The sequence below is a fragment of the Camelus bactrianus genome, chromosome 24 (genome assembly GCF_048773025.1).
Source record: "Camelus bactrianus isolate YW-2024 breed Bactrian camel chromosome 24, ASM4877302v1, whole genome shotgun sequence".
NCBI classification, from domain to species: domain Eukaryota; kingdom Metazoa; phylum Chordata; class Mammalia; order Artiodactyla; family Camelidae; genus Camelus; species Camelus bactrianus.
Genome location: NC_133562.1, coordinates 6399843 through 6415584, shown reverse-complemented (window position 1 = coordinate 6415584; position 15742 = coordinate 6399843). Strand labels below are relative to the sequence as shown.

The 15742-nt window shown below is 40.0% G+C and overlaps 1 protein-coding gene across 12 annotated transcripts in view; it reads right to left on the bottom strand.

The window, feature by feature from the left end:
• Positions 1-15742, bottom strand: part of LOC105071405 (methyltransferase 4, N6-adenosine) — a 198463-nt gene that overhangs the window by 140389 nt on the left and 42332 nt on the right. For 3 of the 12 annotated variants that reach the window (XM_074352524.1, XM_074352526.1, XM_074352525.1), the window contains exon 1: positions 2932-3037. The exons of 7 other annotated variants lie outside the window; for them this stretch is intronic. In XM_074352524.1, the coding sequence (XP_074208625.1) occupies positions 2932-2951 (20 nt within the window). In that variant the 5' untranslated portion in view covers positions 2952-3037. Of the gene's footprint in view, positions 1-2931; positions 3038-15742 lie in introns of those variants that run through there. 2 more of the 12 variants (XM_074352517.1, XM_074352519.1) reach the window with 2 other exon arrangements.

The window sequence follows — 15742 nt, the reverse complement described above, 5'->3', positions numbered from 1 at the left end:
ATCAAAAAGACAGAGTATAATTATTAGTCTGGAGAAAATACATGCAGAGAAGACAACAGCTCCCACAGAGTGTAGTGAGCCTTCCCCAGTTCAGAGAACGCCATCACTTACAGGTATGTAGGTCTGCATTTAACCAGAGCAGACTACCTGTATCCCCAAACACTTACTTGAGAGGCTAATGTCAAACGTACTGCTGCTCATATAATTCTCCTGCTAAACTGGGCTGATATGTTCTACCAACAACCTGCACAGAGTATGGTAAAGTCCTATGGAACTTGTGGTATTCATTTGCTGAAGATATCCTTTATTTTATCAACAGACGCTTTTCTATAAGGTCCTTTAGAATACATTTTCTCAGGGCTCAGAACAGGAATAATTGTTGTGTTCTGAAAAATTGGCGTTTCATCTTATGGGCACCATGGTTCCTGTCTCTCAGTGTAGGCTGCTAGAAACCTGACAGCCATGTCTGTGGCTCTAACAGTGGGAAGTCATGACATGTATTTTGTGTTCTAACTTCACCTGTCACTAGAGCAGATCAGTCCATCCTTTCTTTTCTCTTCACCATAGTTTCCTCGCTTATAAAAGCCCTGCTGTACTGTCCCTGTGTCTGTGGGTTTCAGGAAACAAGGTAAAGTAGGTACAGATACACATACACATGCATTCAAAAGAAAGAAAACCTACCAAACCATCTAGCCTCATTTTCTCATCTGTAAAGTGTGACGGTCGGATTCTGTAATCTCCTGATCATTCCAGTGCAAAATGTAGGTAATTCTAAATTCTTTTTCTCAAACTGCATCAGCCTCTGATTTCCCTTAACAACTGGAAGGAGACTACTCCTCAACTTCCCCATCTGTGAAATGGCAGTCACGTTTTATTTTATCCATATTCCTTACAGCCACGTGAAACAATGTGGTCTCTAGGACAGACCTACTTACTTTCCCCAGACACACATTACAGGCAGGAGCCCACAAGAACCGCACCACAATGCTCTAGAAAATCACTTCGTGTCACTTCCTTTCTGACAAGCTGCCACCCCCCACCCCCCCACAAACACAGCTTTGACTTCATATTAACCCAAAGAAATCTTTTTTTTTTTTTTACAAGTCACCTTTCAAACCTGCCATAAAATTTTCATTCTGGTGTTCTTCATATCGAAAGCATAACAAAAGGAAGACATCTCTACTTCTTAATAGATGAACTGACACTATTTCAATGTTGGCATACTAATTCAGTTGAAAAGACCATAAGGCAAAATGTAAAATTACCACATTTCCAGACAGAGACTGAGACACAGTATAGCCTAGTGGTTATGAGCACAGACAGGGAGTCAGATTGCCTGTAGTCCAGCTCCAATTACCCAACGCCTCTATGCCCCTATTTTCTCAACTATGAAATGGGAGTAAGTTGATAGAAGGATCAAATGAGTTAATACAGTAAAGCAATGGGCAGAGCGTAGCACCTAGAAGCACATGATGTTGACTGTTAGCACTCAGTCCTAAAAGCCATAAAATTTAATAGATTAATAAGTAACAACCACAACGAATTGAACTATAATTGTTCATAATAGGAACACAAATGCATCAAATTTCTTTTTAAATAGGCTTTTTGTTTCCTTTTTTGGACAGTAGCAATTGCTAATCAATAAGAAATGTAGAATACAAGACTGTGAAAAAGTCATTCAATTACATGCCAGTTTTCTCCTGGTAAAATAGAAAGCATTACACATCATTAATATTTTAAAAGATTTGCAGAAATATATGCATGACAATTATGTTAGGATTTTCCTATCTTCTTTTTTAAATTATTTGCACTGGCCCTTGTCTCTTGGAGTTAAATAAAACAAATGAAATGAATGGAGGAGGATCAAGGGTTTTAAGACACTCTGATGGCAGGAAACAAAGATGGCTAAAGTGGCCATCTGGTCACTCAGTTCCCAGTTCTTGGCCCAACACACTGACATTCACATTTCACCAGTGCTTACCCAGACTGCAGAAGCGGTGACCTGTGTGGCACTTCTTACACACGATGTTTCATGATTGACATAACTTATGTAATTTTTAAAACCTTAATTCATTTGGTAAAACTAGCCATAACTTTTTGACTTTTGGTTCCCCAAATGAATAGCACTTAATGTCCTTTTCTCAGAAATGTTGAACTGGCTATTTGTGTTCAGAGGAAGTGATTCTTCTCTTTATTTTAGACTCATGTTACAGCTTTGGTTGTATGTGCCAATTTTTGAAAACAATTTTAAAACTCACATCATGAAACATGAGTTATGTGCCCACGGAGAATTGTTTAAATTTCCTGAGGGAGCGTAGCATTCACCCAGGCCATCTGGAGAGCATTTCCCAGGCCCACTGCAGCGCACCTACCTGGAGAAATTGAGTTTTTGTCTAACTTCAGCCTTCTCAATTGATTTAGAGGCTGGTAACGGCTCAGTGACATCACTTTTTAGTCTTTCTATCATTCATTAAAGTGTTTAGATCTGTTACATCATTCAGGCTTAAGTCTTTCTTCTGGAAGCCAGAATGACTAATAAAATATCACACGAAACAGACATCAAACACTTGACTGAAAGAGGCTGTATTTGCAGGCATCGCCCAACCTGTCACCATCTTCATAGTGAACAGTTCATTTCCTTTAAGTCACTTACAGAATCTCTTTGGGTATCATGCTCCAACAGCAGGACCTTGTTTTATGTCATACTTTCAACTTACTACGTACTACAGCTAACTATCGTATAGATTTATTTTCCTTAATACCTCCCCAGAATCTGAAGAGGTCAGTCCTTGCTCGAGGGTTCCTAGAAAGGTCTAGATACCTTGCCTTTCTTCTGTAACCAACAAAATAATTTTTCTTGCTTGATTTATTTTGACCTGTTTAGCTATTTCAGCCAATGTAACTCTTGGAGGCCAACCAGTTATTACTCACATTCTTCCTGGTCGCATCATGTACACTGGAGCCACCCCAGGAATGAGCTCACTCTGGGGGACAGCGCTCTTCTGCTCACCCCCCTGCAGATTTCGCTATCAGATCTGCAGCCAGAAAAAATATCGTTCAATAACATGCAGCTCATCACAACTGCCTTTTTACCATTTGCCATCCTGGCTTTTCCTGGTCTGGGTACAACTCAGGTAATTGTCTTATGAGGTTAATATATCATCAGTTTTATTCACAGTACCGTCTCTTTCTGACCTCTCTCCTCCACCTCTTCCTGAGGGGTAAAGCAGAACAGCTACACAGAATGTCTCAAGTGGCTGAAGCAAAAAGCATTTCTCATGTCACTAGCTTTAAAATGAAAACATTTGTCACCTATTCAGTCACTCAAACCTATTTCACGTTGACTTCATGACAAACACTGTTCTCGGTGCTGGGAGTGTAGCTGTGAACAGCTCAAGTGGCATACATGTGTGTGGTCCTATGAATGGTCCATTCCAGCGCAGAGCGGGGAGACAGGCACTAAACAAGCATGAACACAGCACACGTCAGGTGTGGGAGGAAAATAAAGCCGAGCAAAGGAAAAGCCCGTGAAGAGTGTGTTGCAGAAGTGAGAGAGCTGCTGTTTGAACTGAGGTGGGTACCATGCACGTTGTATGGAATACCTGTCAAACACATGCACTCTGAGCCAGGTCACAGGGGCTGTACACAAAATAGCTGTGAGAACGTTCTGCTTGTCTATTGCCGTGTAACCAATGACCCCAACACTCTGCAACTTAAAACAATAATCGCTTATTTGACTCCTGAATCCATGAGCTGGGACTCCTGACAGTACAACAGAAAATGCTCACCTGTGTACAGGATGTCTGGGGCCTCATCTGGGTGACTTTAACAGCTGGGAGCTACAGCCTTGACAACCGGGGCTCACTGAGCAAAAGTCCTTCTACATGTGGCCCCTCCACTTGGCTTCTTTCAACCTCCTCCCAGCATGATGACCTCAAGGTCATCAGACTTTTACATGTGTCTCAGAGCAAGCATTTCAAGAGACAAAAAGTGGAAGCTGCCAAATCCTTGAGGACTGGACCTTAACACTGGCAAAGCATCACTTCTGCCATATTCTACTAGTCCAGACAGACAGAACCATTGGGAGATGACTCCTCTCAAAGGGAGAGTGACATTTTTACTGTGTGATTTCTCTACACCTCCATTTCCTCAGCTGTTATTATGGATAATAACAGGATCTACCTCACAGCTTTGTTAGAAAAATAGTTAATAAAAGTAGAGCGCCTGGAAAACAGTAAGTATTCAGGAAGTATTCACCATTTCATTGTTTTCAAGCTGGTTTGCATATTCCTTTAGTGTGAATGCTGAATTTAAAAATACCTTTTCCTCTTAGACATGTATCAACTGGACTTTAAAAATGTATGATGGTAAAGAATCTGCCATCAGATATTTCCTCTGGGAAGGTACAAATGCTGATTAGTTTTACAATGAATGACAATGGTCACTGCCCCTTCAGTTCCCCAGCCCCTAAACACACACATGAAGCCCCGTCCTTTTTCCCTCTCTACCCTAGGAATGAGCTGGCGAATAAAGTCAGGTTCCTGGTTGGTAGGAACGGGGTCAGAGGAAAGAAAACGAGGACCATCGTGTTTTGTTATTGGTGATGGGGTTCTTACTTTGGTCGCAGGAGGTGAGCTTATGGAAGAACAGATGTACCATGGGAAATAGTTTTACATGGTCCTGAATGATTCTGTAAGAACATCCCAACAAGGCCAGGCTGCAGCAGAATAGAACCCAGCATCAGGGAGGCTGAGAGGCCAGCACTCAAGCCTTCTCACCTAAAACAGATGGGGACCTAACCCAAGGCCACCCTCCTCCCCACCTGCTCCTTTGTCAGGTCAGTCCTGTAACATCTTCAGTGGCTGACCTCCTGGTTTGGACCACACCTCCCCCCTCCTCCCCGCACTCTGTTAATGACCCCTCAGAGTCTCTTGAAGCCAATATTGAGTGCATGGGACAATAACACCACTGTCCTTCACTAACATGTGAGGAAAGGAGTCAGCTTCCTCTTGTCTCACTTCAACAATTTGGCCCTCACACCACCCCTTAAAATGTGTTATAACGTGCTTCTTCAGTTTATCCAATGGAACATCCTTCAAATTTGAAACAGAGCCTACCAATTTAGTTACCTGTCCAGGGGTGATGACTACATCTGAGACACCCTTGGTCACTCATCTTGTTTCCTTTGTGATGACAGGTGCTCCACGTGTGAGGCTGAGACTAGGGTTATAGGTCCAGCTGAAATCAGGAACCAGTGGACACTGGCTTGTTCGTGAGGCTGAACTCAAGACCTTGACCATGTCAGCAGTGAGTTCACTGAACACAGGCACTCCTCATGCCAGTATTTTCAAGGCTAGTTTGTAGCAGGACTTTTGAGGAACCCCAAAACACAGACTAACTGAGCTAGAGATAGTACTCATCACCCGATCTTAAACAAAAAACAACAAAAATAAATATATCTTCTCACTACAGCCCAAAGGTAAATAAATGAAGGTACATTAACAAGGAAATTGTAATGTGTTAATCTTACCTTTATCATGGTTTTATGTATCACCATCATAAAAAAATTCATAAAGACTAAGCTAAAATCCAACTGCTGTTCTGATTTGTGGATTGGCCAACATGCAAAATAAATCAAACACAAGATCTGTGTGTCCCCCTAAAACTGCTAGTTTGTAACTCTAGTGAGAATGACAAAAAATGAACTTTGATCAGTAACAATTTCTTGAAAAGGAAAAGCAGACAAATGCTATTTCAAAAAAAAAAAAAAAGGTAAGACAAATATAAAATCCAAGAAAATTTGTTTTTAAATGGATACATTGATTTATATTCTGTTTAACTTTTCCTTTTCCCCCACTAACTCACTGTGGAAACATCATTTAATAGGTGAGAAAACAGTGTGTTGAATCAATCAATGTTGATTGAATTATATTTAGTATCTGTTGAAGATTCAGAAATCTGAAAATTTGAAGGAGATTTTGGTATCTTCATTCTCATCCCAACTTGAAGCCAGGATATCCACACAATCTGCCAGACAGTCAGGATTAGTCAGCACAGAAGGATGGATGAGGTGCTCCTTTTGCAGGAGGTATTTATGTACTTGTCAGATTGTCATGAAATAGAGCCAGTTTAAATGTGCATTTCGCCAAGATGAAGGAGTTATCTCAGAGGGTAGCTTGTAACCATATGCTTTTTCATCTATTCAAGTTCTTTCCCTCACTGTTTACAATTAATTGGAGAACAAAAGAATTGGGGAGGATCCCAGAGACAGTGTCATTCAGTATTTCCATTATGTATTACTGCATAACAAACTATGCCAAAATGCAGTGGCTTACAGCAATAACGTATTATTTCTCCTGATTCTGAGCTCACTTGGGTAGTTCTTCTGCTCTCTGTGCTGTGGCTGAAATCACTCATAAGGCTGTATTCAGCTCAGAGCTCAGCCTCCTTCCAAAAGCCTGTCATCATTGAGTAACCAAGCCCAAGCTTCTTTAGCACAACACCTCGCTTCCAAGAGGGAGAGTTCCCAGATGACAGGCTCCAAGACACAAGTACTCATCAAGCCTCCACTTCGGTCATGCTTGCTAATGAACCACTGGCTGGAGCAAGGCACATGGCTGAGCTCAGTGTCAGTAAGCAAGGTGATTGTACCCAGACCAGGGAAAGCCAGGATGGCAAATGGTAAAAAGGTAATTGTGTTCTTCCAACTCCCCATGTCTTCAGCTTTCTGGGCCCAGTATTCTCAGTCCCTTCTTATCAGCCTGGTCCAACTCGCAATGACAATGGCAAATCAGGTCTCTTTAAAACAAACTTGAATATTCTCTTAAATTTCTCACAACAGGAATGCTGGCTCATTCATAATAAGTAGACTAATTTTTAAAGCAACAACTAAAAACAGTCCTCCAGGACAATTATAAAAGACTCAAATTAAAACACAGAGAAAAAAGGAAAATGAGAGGGAGTTCAAAACGGGAAGCTGGCTGTGAGAGGTGCACTTTCATCTTACATAGTGTTGAGAACAAAACTAACCTTGAACACTTGCTCTCCATCATGTGGAGGGCACTCAGATGCACAGGACATAAAGACCCTTCAATGGTCCAGTCAGTCATATACTAACTTGAGGAAAACTACAAAAGCAAGCCCCACCCAGGTAATTGGAACTTTCTAGTGATAGATCCAGAGGACTCCAGCCTGCATGAAATGGTCTAAGATTCTGATCCTATTCAGACATTCCTTCCAAGAACACTCTAAAATAACTTGGATTTCAAATCTTTTGCAATGAACTCCAAAGGCCAGAGCAAACTACAACCACTCCTGCCCAACTCAGAGTATTTCAGGATATCTTCAAGCCCAAATTTGGACATCACCTCTGGAAAACTTTCTGGATCTAGATAATCACTCATTGATTGAACAGATTTGCTAAGACAATTACAGCTCAGATATATACAGGTAACCTCACACTGGCACCATCAAAATAGAAACACAAAGGGTAGGCAGAACCTCTAATCCACTCTGCAGCCGAAACAGTACAGCCCCATGAAGTCCCTGCTGTGTTATTGGCAGCTATGGGCAACTGACTGACCATACCCGGGCCTCTTCATCAGTGGTACAGAGGACTTGGTAATTTGCAAATTTTCTTTTGCCTCAAGTCTTGTTCAAGTCTCTGTCCATTCAGAACATCTCTCCTCTCTTCTAATTTGATATTGTTATCATTTGGACTCCATGAAGATAGATTCTGAGACAGAGATAAGCATACAAGTAATGTACTGGGAAACTTACGGGGATCGACACTTACATAAAGGAAGAAAAAGGAACAAAGTAGAATTGGGTGAAGGCAGAAGCTGGCTTCAGCAAAGCCAAAGTCAGTTCAGCTGAGCCCCTGAGGAACAATGAGGCAGGAATGGCCGTTCTGGTCCTGAGCTGGAATGAGAAGGCCAGGCCTTTATGCCCCTGTGTTGACATTTACAGGCTTCTCCAGGAAGGGACAGGCCTTGAGGGGGGCAGGCCTTCTCTGCCAAGACACTTCCCAAAGAGAGCTGAGAGGCATCTGCTGGTAACACTTCCAGCGGCTGGGGAATTAGTCTTTCTTTCCTGAAGGACGATTTTGGCAGCATACCCAGAGCCCATGCTTCACATTTAACACAGTATTCTTCCCATGGCCACAGGAAATAAAACACAGCTGCCCGGGACAAAGTTTGAACTTTATCTCATAGAATTTAACTCATATTGTGTTTAGCCACAGTTTGAGACCAAGGTCTGAGAATTTAGAGACCTTGAATTTCAAACTGACTAGTTTGCTTTATTTCAAATATTCATGTCAAATACACCAAATCTCTAAGATGCTCCCTTTTTTTCTGAATTCCTAATACATATCTGTGCCAAGGACAACTGCAACAAAAATACCACTGTCATATACAGTTGCATCCACTGAATAGGTCTACACCAAAAAAAAAAAAACCAAAAAAACCCCAACAAATTCAAACAGTTTATTGATTTTGAAATTGTCTTTTTTTTAAATCACATTTTCATTAAACCTCAATAGAAAAATAGGGTATAAAGATAACATATGGTTTCCCTACTATGTCCTTAACACACAGAAACAAAAAACTATCCATTGCCAGTTTAGTCTGCTAAACCAAGCAGAACAATTGTTTTGACACCAGCAAGACTTTGTCTTACTCTCAGTTGATTAAATATTTCACCCCCAATTTTATCTACTGAAAAAACATTAGTTAAAACAGTACATGCACGCACACGCACACACACATACACACATACCCTTACTTATTGGTAATACAATAGCTTCCCCGCTTAAAACTAGCATTATCTAAAATCTGGAATTTGATTACTTCAATATCCCTCGACACTTTCTACTTAAATTAACATATCAGAGCACCAGGATGAAGTCTCTTAATTTCTTTTAAATTTAAAACCTCCAAGGCACATGCAATCTGTGAATTATCTGGGGAGGAGAGTTGATTTATATGATTCTATTTCCCCAACATGCATCCCATTTTTATTTCATTCAGTTCAATTCAACAAACCCTTACTGAAGAGCTGCTATGGCCAAGATGCTATGAGAGATTCAAAACTTAACCCCACGCATATTCTACCTCTCAGATGTATATGAGCATGTGTGTATTTAGAATTATATAAGTTAATTATACTAGGTTGAAGTATATGAAAGTGAATTTTTTTAATCTACAAAAAAAACAGCCTAATATAACTTAGAGGACAATACAATTATTTTTTTTATAACAGAATGACAAAGTATTACAGAAACTAGGAGAAAAAAACATTAATTCTAATTAGGGGAATTAGAGAAGACTCATGAAAGATTAAAAACTTGTCTTGATAGGTCGGTTTCAGCGGGTGACTACAGATGGCTGGTGATAGCACAAAGGACCAGCCTGTGTAAACGCTTAGAGACAGTAGAATTCAGCGCTCTGTCTAGGACTAGAAGACAACAGGCTTTTTTTTTTTTTTTTTTTTTAATCTGGCACTTCTAAATGCTCTCTCTCGGAAGCTTTTTCCAACAAAAGTATTTAGGGTTTGGTTGGTTGGTGGTTTTGGTTTGTTTGGGGCTTTTTGATAGGAAGGAGTGGAGCCTCCCAGATGGAAGTGTACATGTATGTGTGCTCTCTGCCATTGCAGAAGGAAGATTTCCACCTCTGAACCACTGTGGGTATAAAATTCTGCAGCCGCTGTCTAAAGAGGCTGAGATTTTTCCTGTTAGCTACCTCGAAAAATGTAGAGTTGCTATTTCAGGAAAAGAGACGATGAATCTCATGAAAGCGTATCTTTCATTTAGTTAATAAAAATGTCCACCCACCTATTCCACCCACACTAAACAATCGATGGAAATGAAATTTTGGCCCACACAGACTGAAAACAGTAGGGCCAAAGCAAAGAAAGATGCCAGAGAAACATTAGCTGTAAACTCTTAATTTCAAAAATTTTCGAAAACTCTTAATTTAGAAAGCTTTCCTCATGCAAAAGCACTTGTGTAAGTATTTAACACAAAACTGAGGTTACTGAGTGTGGCCCTTCATTCCTAAGCTGAACTTACTTATTACCAACTGGCTACTCAAGGAGCAGTGGTCAGAGCTCTTTGTTCATTACTTGTGGGTCTATGCTCAGTCCCTCCATTAGAGAATGCTCCTCCAGGGACCACAGACCACATCTGTGAGAGTAATTCAGTGCTGCAAAGATATATGACGTTGTTCTCAGGGAAAACAAGAGAAGAGTGTGTATATGAAGGCGTTTAAATTTATCACAACTCTTAAGACAACCTCACTCCATTACCCAAACTAATAGTGGGTCAATATGACGCACAGTAGAAAAGTCAGCAGCACAATTTTAAGTCTATACGTAAGTCCAAGATGATAGCCACTAGCCACAAACAGCTATTAAACAGCTGAAATGTGGATAGTCTCGGTTGTAAACTACACACTGAATTTTCAAGGCTTAGTAAGAAAAACAGAATATTAAATGTCTCATTAATAATTTTAAATTAATTATACATAGAAATGATAATGATTTGACATACTGGGTTAAATGAAATATTATTAAAATTAATCTCACCTATTTCTTTTTACTTTGCTTACTGTGGTGACTATAATATTTAAAATTACGTTTGTGCTTCGCATTACATTTCTATCTGACAGCACTGGTCTAACAGTCACGACTCAACATCTCTAAGCCCCAGTTTCCACTTCTGTAAAAAGGAGAAAATAACTCTTGCCCTTTCTCACTGATTTGTTGTCAAGATAAGCAAACTAATGTGTTGGAAAGCATTTTGTAAACTTTTACACACTATATAAATAAATACAAGCCACTATCAAGAAGAATACTTCCATATGAAAAAGGGTGCATATTAAATAAAGGAGGTAAATACAGCTTTCAACTACTCTGGCCATAGGATTTTAATGCATCAAACAAAACTAAGAAATGTGGATTTGCCCTTCAAACCTTTCAATGCTTTCAGTTCACATAAATTTGAAATGCTAAGCACACCAAACCATCTGACAGGCTCCATGATGGATGAACCCTGCTCACATTCCATGAGCATGCTCAAGGGAGGAGGTAAGCTGTCACCCTCTCTCAGAAGCCAGCCTGGCTTGAAACCTCAAAGGCTGTGGTGTTAGCGTCCACCTCGGTGGTGCGTTTTTCAGCACAGCACTGGCAATAAATAGCCAGCCATCTGGACACAGGGCTTGTGACCACTGGTGATTGCCAAAACAATGGAATTTTCTAACCTACCATAAAAATATTTTTAAAAACTCAGCTTAAACTGGAAAAAGCTAATATGCCTAACCTAAAAATTGCTTCCTATTTTCAACCTTTTTTTTAAAGAGTTGCATCTGACTTTCCTGGAAGTACAAGGTGAAGGTACAAGGAATCTCGAGGACTATGAGGCTGAGATAAATGAAGGAAAGCCTGAAGTCCAGCTGCCTTGAGATTCTCTCAGCAGGTAGCACAATGTTATGTGAATGGGCAGAGCTTCAAGGGAGCAAACTTAAAGTCCCCAAATACAGAAGAGGGAACGGGGAGTCAACCAATTTTATCCACCATCCAGCCTCATATTCTGACATATTATCTCATCTTTGACAGTTTACACACTGATAATATCAAAACAGTTGTAATTCTCCAAACACGTCAAGCCTCAGATCTTATATGTGTGCTAATCTTCTGCTGGAACCGGCTTACACTGCCCCCAGTGCTGTTTCCCTGGCAACCTCCTACTCCTTCCTCAAGAGTCAGCTAGTGTCACCTCCTCTGGGACTCTGTCTCTGACACATACTACAACACTTGGACCTGCATTAATAAAACTAACCTCCCTAGAATGTAAGCTGGTACAGCTTTACTATGAAAAACAGTATGGAGGTTCCTCAAGAAATTACAAATTGAACTACCATATGATCCAGCAATCCTACCTCTGGGTATATATCCAAAGGAAATAAAATCATCATCTTGAAAAGGTATCTGCACTCCCATATTCACTGCAGCATTACTCACAATTGCCGAGATACAGAAACAAACCAAGTGTCCATCAACAGATGAATGGATAAAGAAAATGTAGTATAGATACACAATGGACTATTATTTAGTCTTTAAAAGGAAGGAAATCCTGTCATTTTTAAAAACATGGATGAACCCCAAGGGCATTATGCTAAGTCAGAATAAGCCAGATAGAAAAAGACAAATGCCACGTGGTACCACTTATATGTGGAATCAAACACACACACACACACACACAAACACACACGCAAAACAGTTGAACTCACAGAAACAGAATAGAAGAGTGGTTGCCAAGGGATTGAGCGTGGGAGAGAATTTAGTGAAAGGGTACAAACCTTCAGCTATAAGATGAGGAAGGTCTAGGGATCGAATGTATGACGTGGTAACTGTAGTTGGTAACACCATACTGTAAAGTTGAAGTTTACTAAGGGAGTATAACCTAAATGTTCTTACTAAATAAAAAAATAAATAAATAAGGTGATGGATGTGTTAATAAACTTGACTGAGGAGGAGGAATCCTTTCATGAAGTATATGAATATCAAATCATCACACTGTGTATTTTAAATATCTTACAATTTTGTCAATGATACCCCAGTAAAGCTGGGGGGGGGGGAGAAAAAAACCTTATCCTCCCTACATTTCTGTATGTGGCTTTTTATTTGACTGAGCTCTTTCAATCTAGTCTAGTATGTTGCAGCGAACCTCTGTCCCTTGCTCCTTAAGTGTCCATGCAGGGGGCCCTCCACTGGAGTGACAACTCCTGGCCTCCCCCCATCACTCCTCACCCTGCTGCTCCCAGCTGGCAGATGAGTTAGAATAAACCGGCCACGCTCAGCCCTAGTTTCCTAGGGAAGCCTGTCGCACTGGTGTCTTAGCAAACTCATGTGGCTGACCTCAGCCACAATCTCCGTGTAATTCTAGAGTTATTATGAGACATTATTTTATCTCCAGCTATCAGACCCAGACATCTATGCTCATATCAGTTGGTTCCAAATACAGGTGGGAAGAAGGGAGTGTTACTAGTCTCCTAAAACTCCGAACAATCCTTGTATATTTAATAAATAAATCTTGATGCAATACTAGACCCCTAGGGAAAAATTAAAAAACCAACCTAGGAAAGCATAAGCAGCTTAAGACAGAACACCTGGGAAATACAGGCAGCCTGGATGTCATGCCAACAAAGTCCTCCTTGAACATGAGGTTGAGCTGTGACAATAGCTTTGGTTATTGACTTGTAGTCCTGCCCTCTCACTCCCTTTCTTTATGGCAGAGGCTGGGTGTTACCCATTTTTTTGTGTCCCTAAAACTAGCACCCAATAGTAGGCATGCAAATAGCTGTTTAATAATGAAACAAAACTGAATCATTACATTGTACTACTGAAATTAATATTATATGTCAACTATACTTCAATTTTTTAATAAGTACCAGCCTGCACACATTTATGGGTTAACCCTGGAGGAGAGCAGAGATAGAGTTAGAGTCTGCTCATGACAGGCTCAGAACTCAGGTGTGAGGTGATGGATGGAACAAGCCAGGAAATGACATCCAAGAAAGAAGGTCCTGACGGAGCCTTGGCAACGGTGGTGAGAGAGGGGCTTCTACACGTCTCAAACCCTTAAGGCAAGTGGGTCCTTAACTTTCGAGACATTGCGGAACAATAATTAAGATGTAGGTTAAGCAGTTGAACTGGCTGTCTTCAACTCTTCTAAGCCTAAGTTTCCTCACTTATGAAAGGAGGTTAATGAAATTACTGACATCGTAGGATTTTTGCGAGAGTCAAAGAACTTAGCTCCTGTCAAGGCACCACTCTGTCGCATAGCCAGGCTGGACGCCATGTAGGAGCTAGAGCAGCAACAGCAGTAGCTTAACTTGGCCATTCAGACTTAGGAGAACACAGACATAGCAAGAAAAAAATTGTAAGGGCAAGAGAAGGAAGGGATAATTTAACATGGTAGAGGTAGATCTATTAGCTAGATGGAAAAATTTGTAATTTTTACCCTACCACGGAGTAAATTGCTATGTTTCACAATTTACATAGCTTATTTTGTATATTTTTTGACATTTCTATCACAATTCTGACAACAATTTTCCCCCATCAGGAACATGGCATTAGATTGGGAGCGTCTGAGAGCCACCATCTTCTACAATGTATCCTTTCCTCCTGATTCTAACCTCAGGTCAGAAATGTGCAGGTCTGCTCAGCTGGGTTGTATTGGGCTGACTCTAACTAAATATTAAATTTTAATTCTAATTCCATTATCTATTTGCCAAAAAAAAAAAAAAAAAGACTAACAAACTAAGATTTTCCCTAACTTTCTCCTCTCAGATTCCACACACAATTATCTGCCTCAGGTTGCCCGTGAAAAGAATTTTACATGCAGAGTTCTGTTATGCTTAAACTCAGAATGGAGAATGCTGTTTTTAAATCCATCTTGTACTAAATGTATCAACATTTTTAGATTTGCTGGAAAGAAAATCACAGTTCCTTTTCCCAAAGCCAGGATTTGAGTTGGTAGCCTGGAGCTTGGAAAGCAGTCACCCACACTTCAAAGTTCTGCGAGTTGCTATCCTTAAGCTGCTTCCTCAAGTTGTAAACACCTGTCTTCTTAATCTCCTTTCTCATACTCCCTAGACACCTTATAAATTTAAAAACTTAATAGATTTACTAAAATCAAAACTTGTTTCCAAATTTACATATCTTTCCACACACCTACGCAAAAAAGTAATACAGGTGTCATATTTAATGAGCTAAAGTTGGCTTCTTAACCAAATACTTGCCCCATCTACTCTAAAAAGAAGAAACCGCCAAAATATTCAAGTTCATATATCAAACATTTTAAACTCTTCTAAAAGAGTGACCAATGTATGCAACATTTCTACATTAACCTAAGTTTAGTAAAATTACTAAAAAAGAGATACTACAAACTAGTTCACATAAAGATCACTCTCCTCTGCCCATTTTTAGTTTGGAATGCCTTCCTCTAACCTGATCAGTTTCCAACATGCACATACAACTAAAACTTTTAAGGACACTTTATAAATAGGCCATAACATCTGTGCTTAGTGTAACAATTCCAGTATAGTTTCTATTCTATTCCTCTAACTTGCCATTAAGTTTCCATTAGAGCAAACTGTACTGCTACTGCTTGAAATTTCTTACCACGCACGCAAAGTCTAAAGTCATAACCAACTTTACTAATAATTCCCCTACAAACCTAAAAACGTAAAGGTCAGGTGTATTTTATTTTCTCCAACTTGGTCTCCTAAAAATAAATCACAGATATATTCCCCATCTGCAGTTTAATTACCCTCTGGAGACCGGCAGGTTATGGTTGGAGGGTGTCATTCAGCAGCCTTTGAGGAATTGGAGCCTCTTTCATTTGCACTGCTTCTTTGTAAAAAGAATTCAGACAGACTCTGCCTTTTTTTCCCCAGAAAAAGGTCACAGTCTATCGTTAGAAGCTTAAATGAGAAATGGTAACATGGGTATTTTTAATGATAAAAGTTAGAGACACTGAAAACAAATAACATATTGACATTTAAAGTATTCATTTTTAAAACAGATGGCACTTTGGTGTGTCATTAGTACGTTCCTCATTATTGCATTTTCATCCATTTACAGAATCTCTGGGTTGGAAGGGGCAATAAAGGTCATCATGTCCAACTACCACCTGATGCCTTGAAAATTTTCTTTTCCTCTCTAAATTGTTTAATTCCAT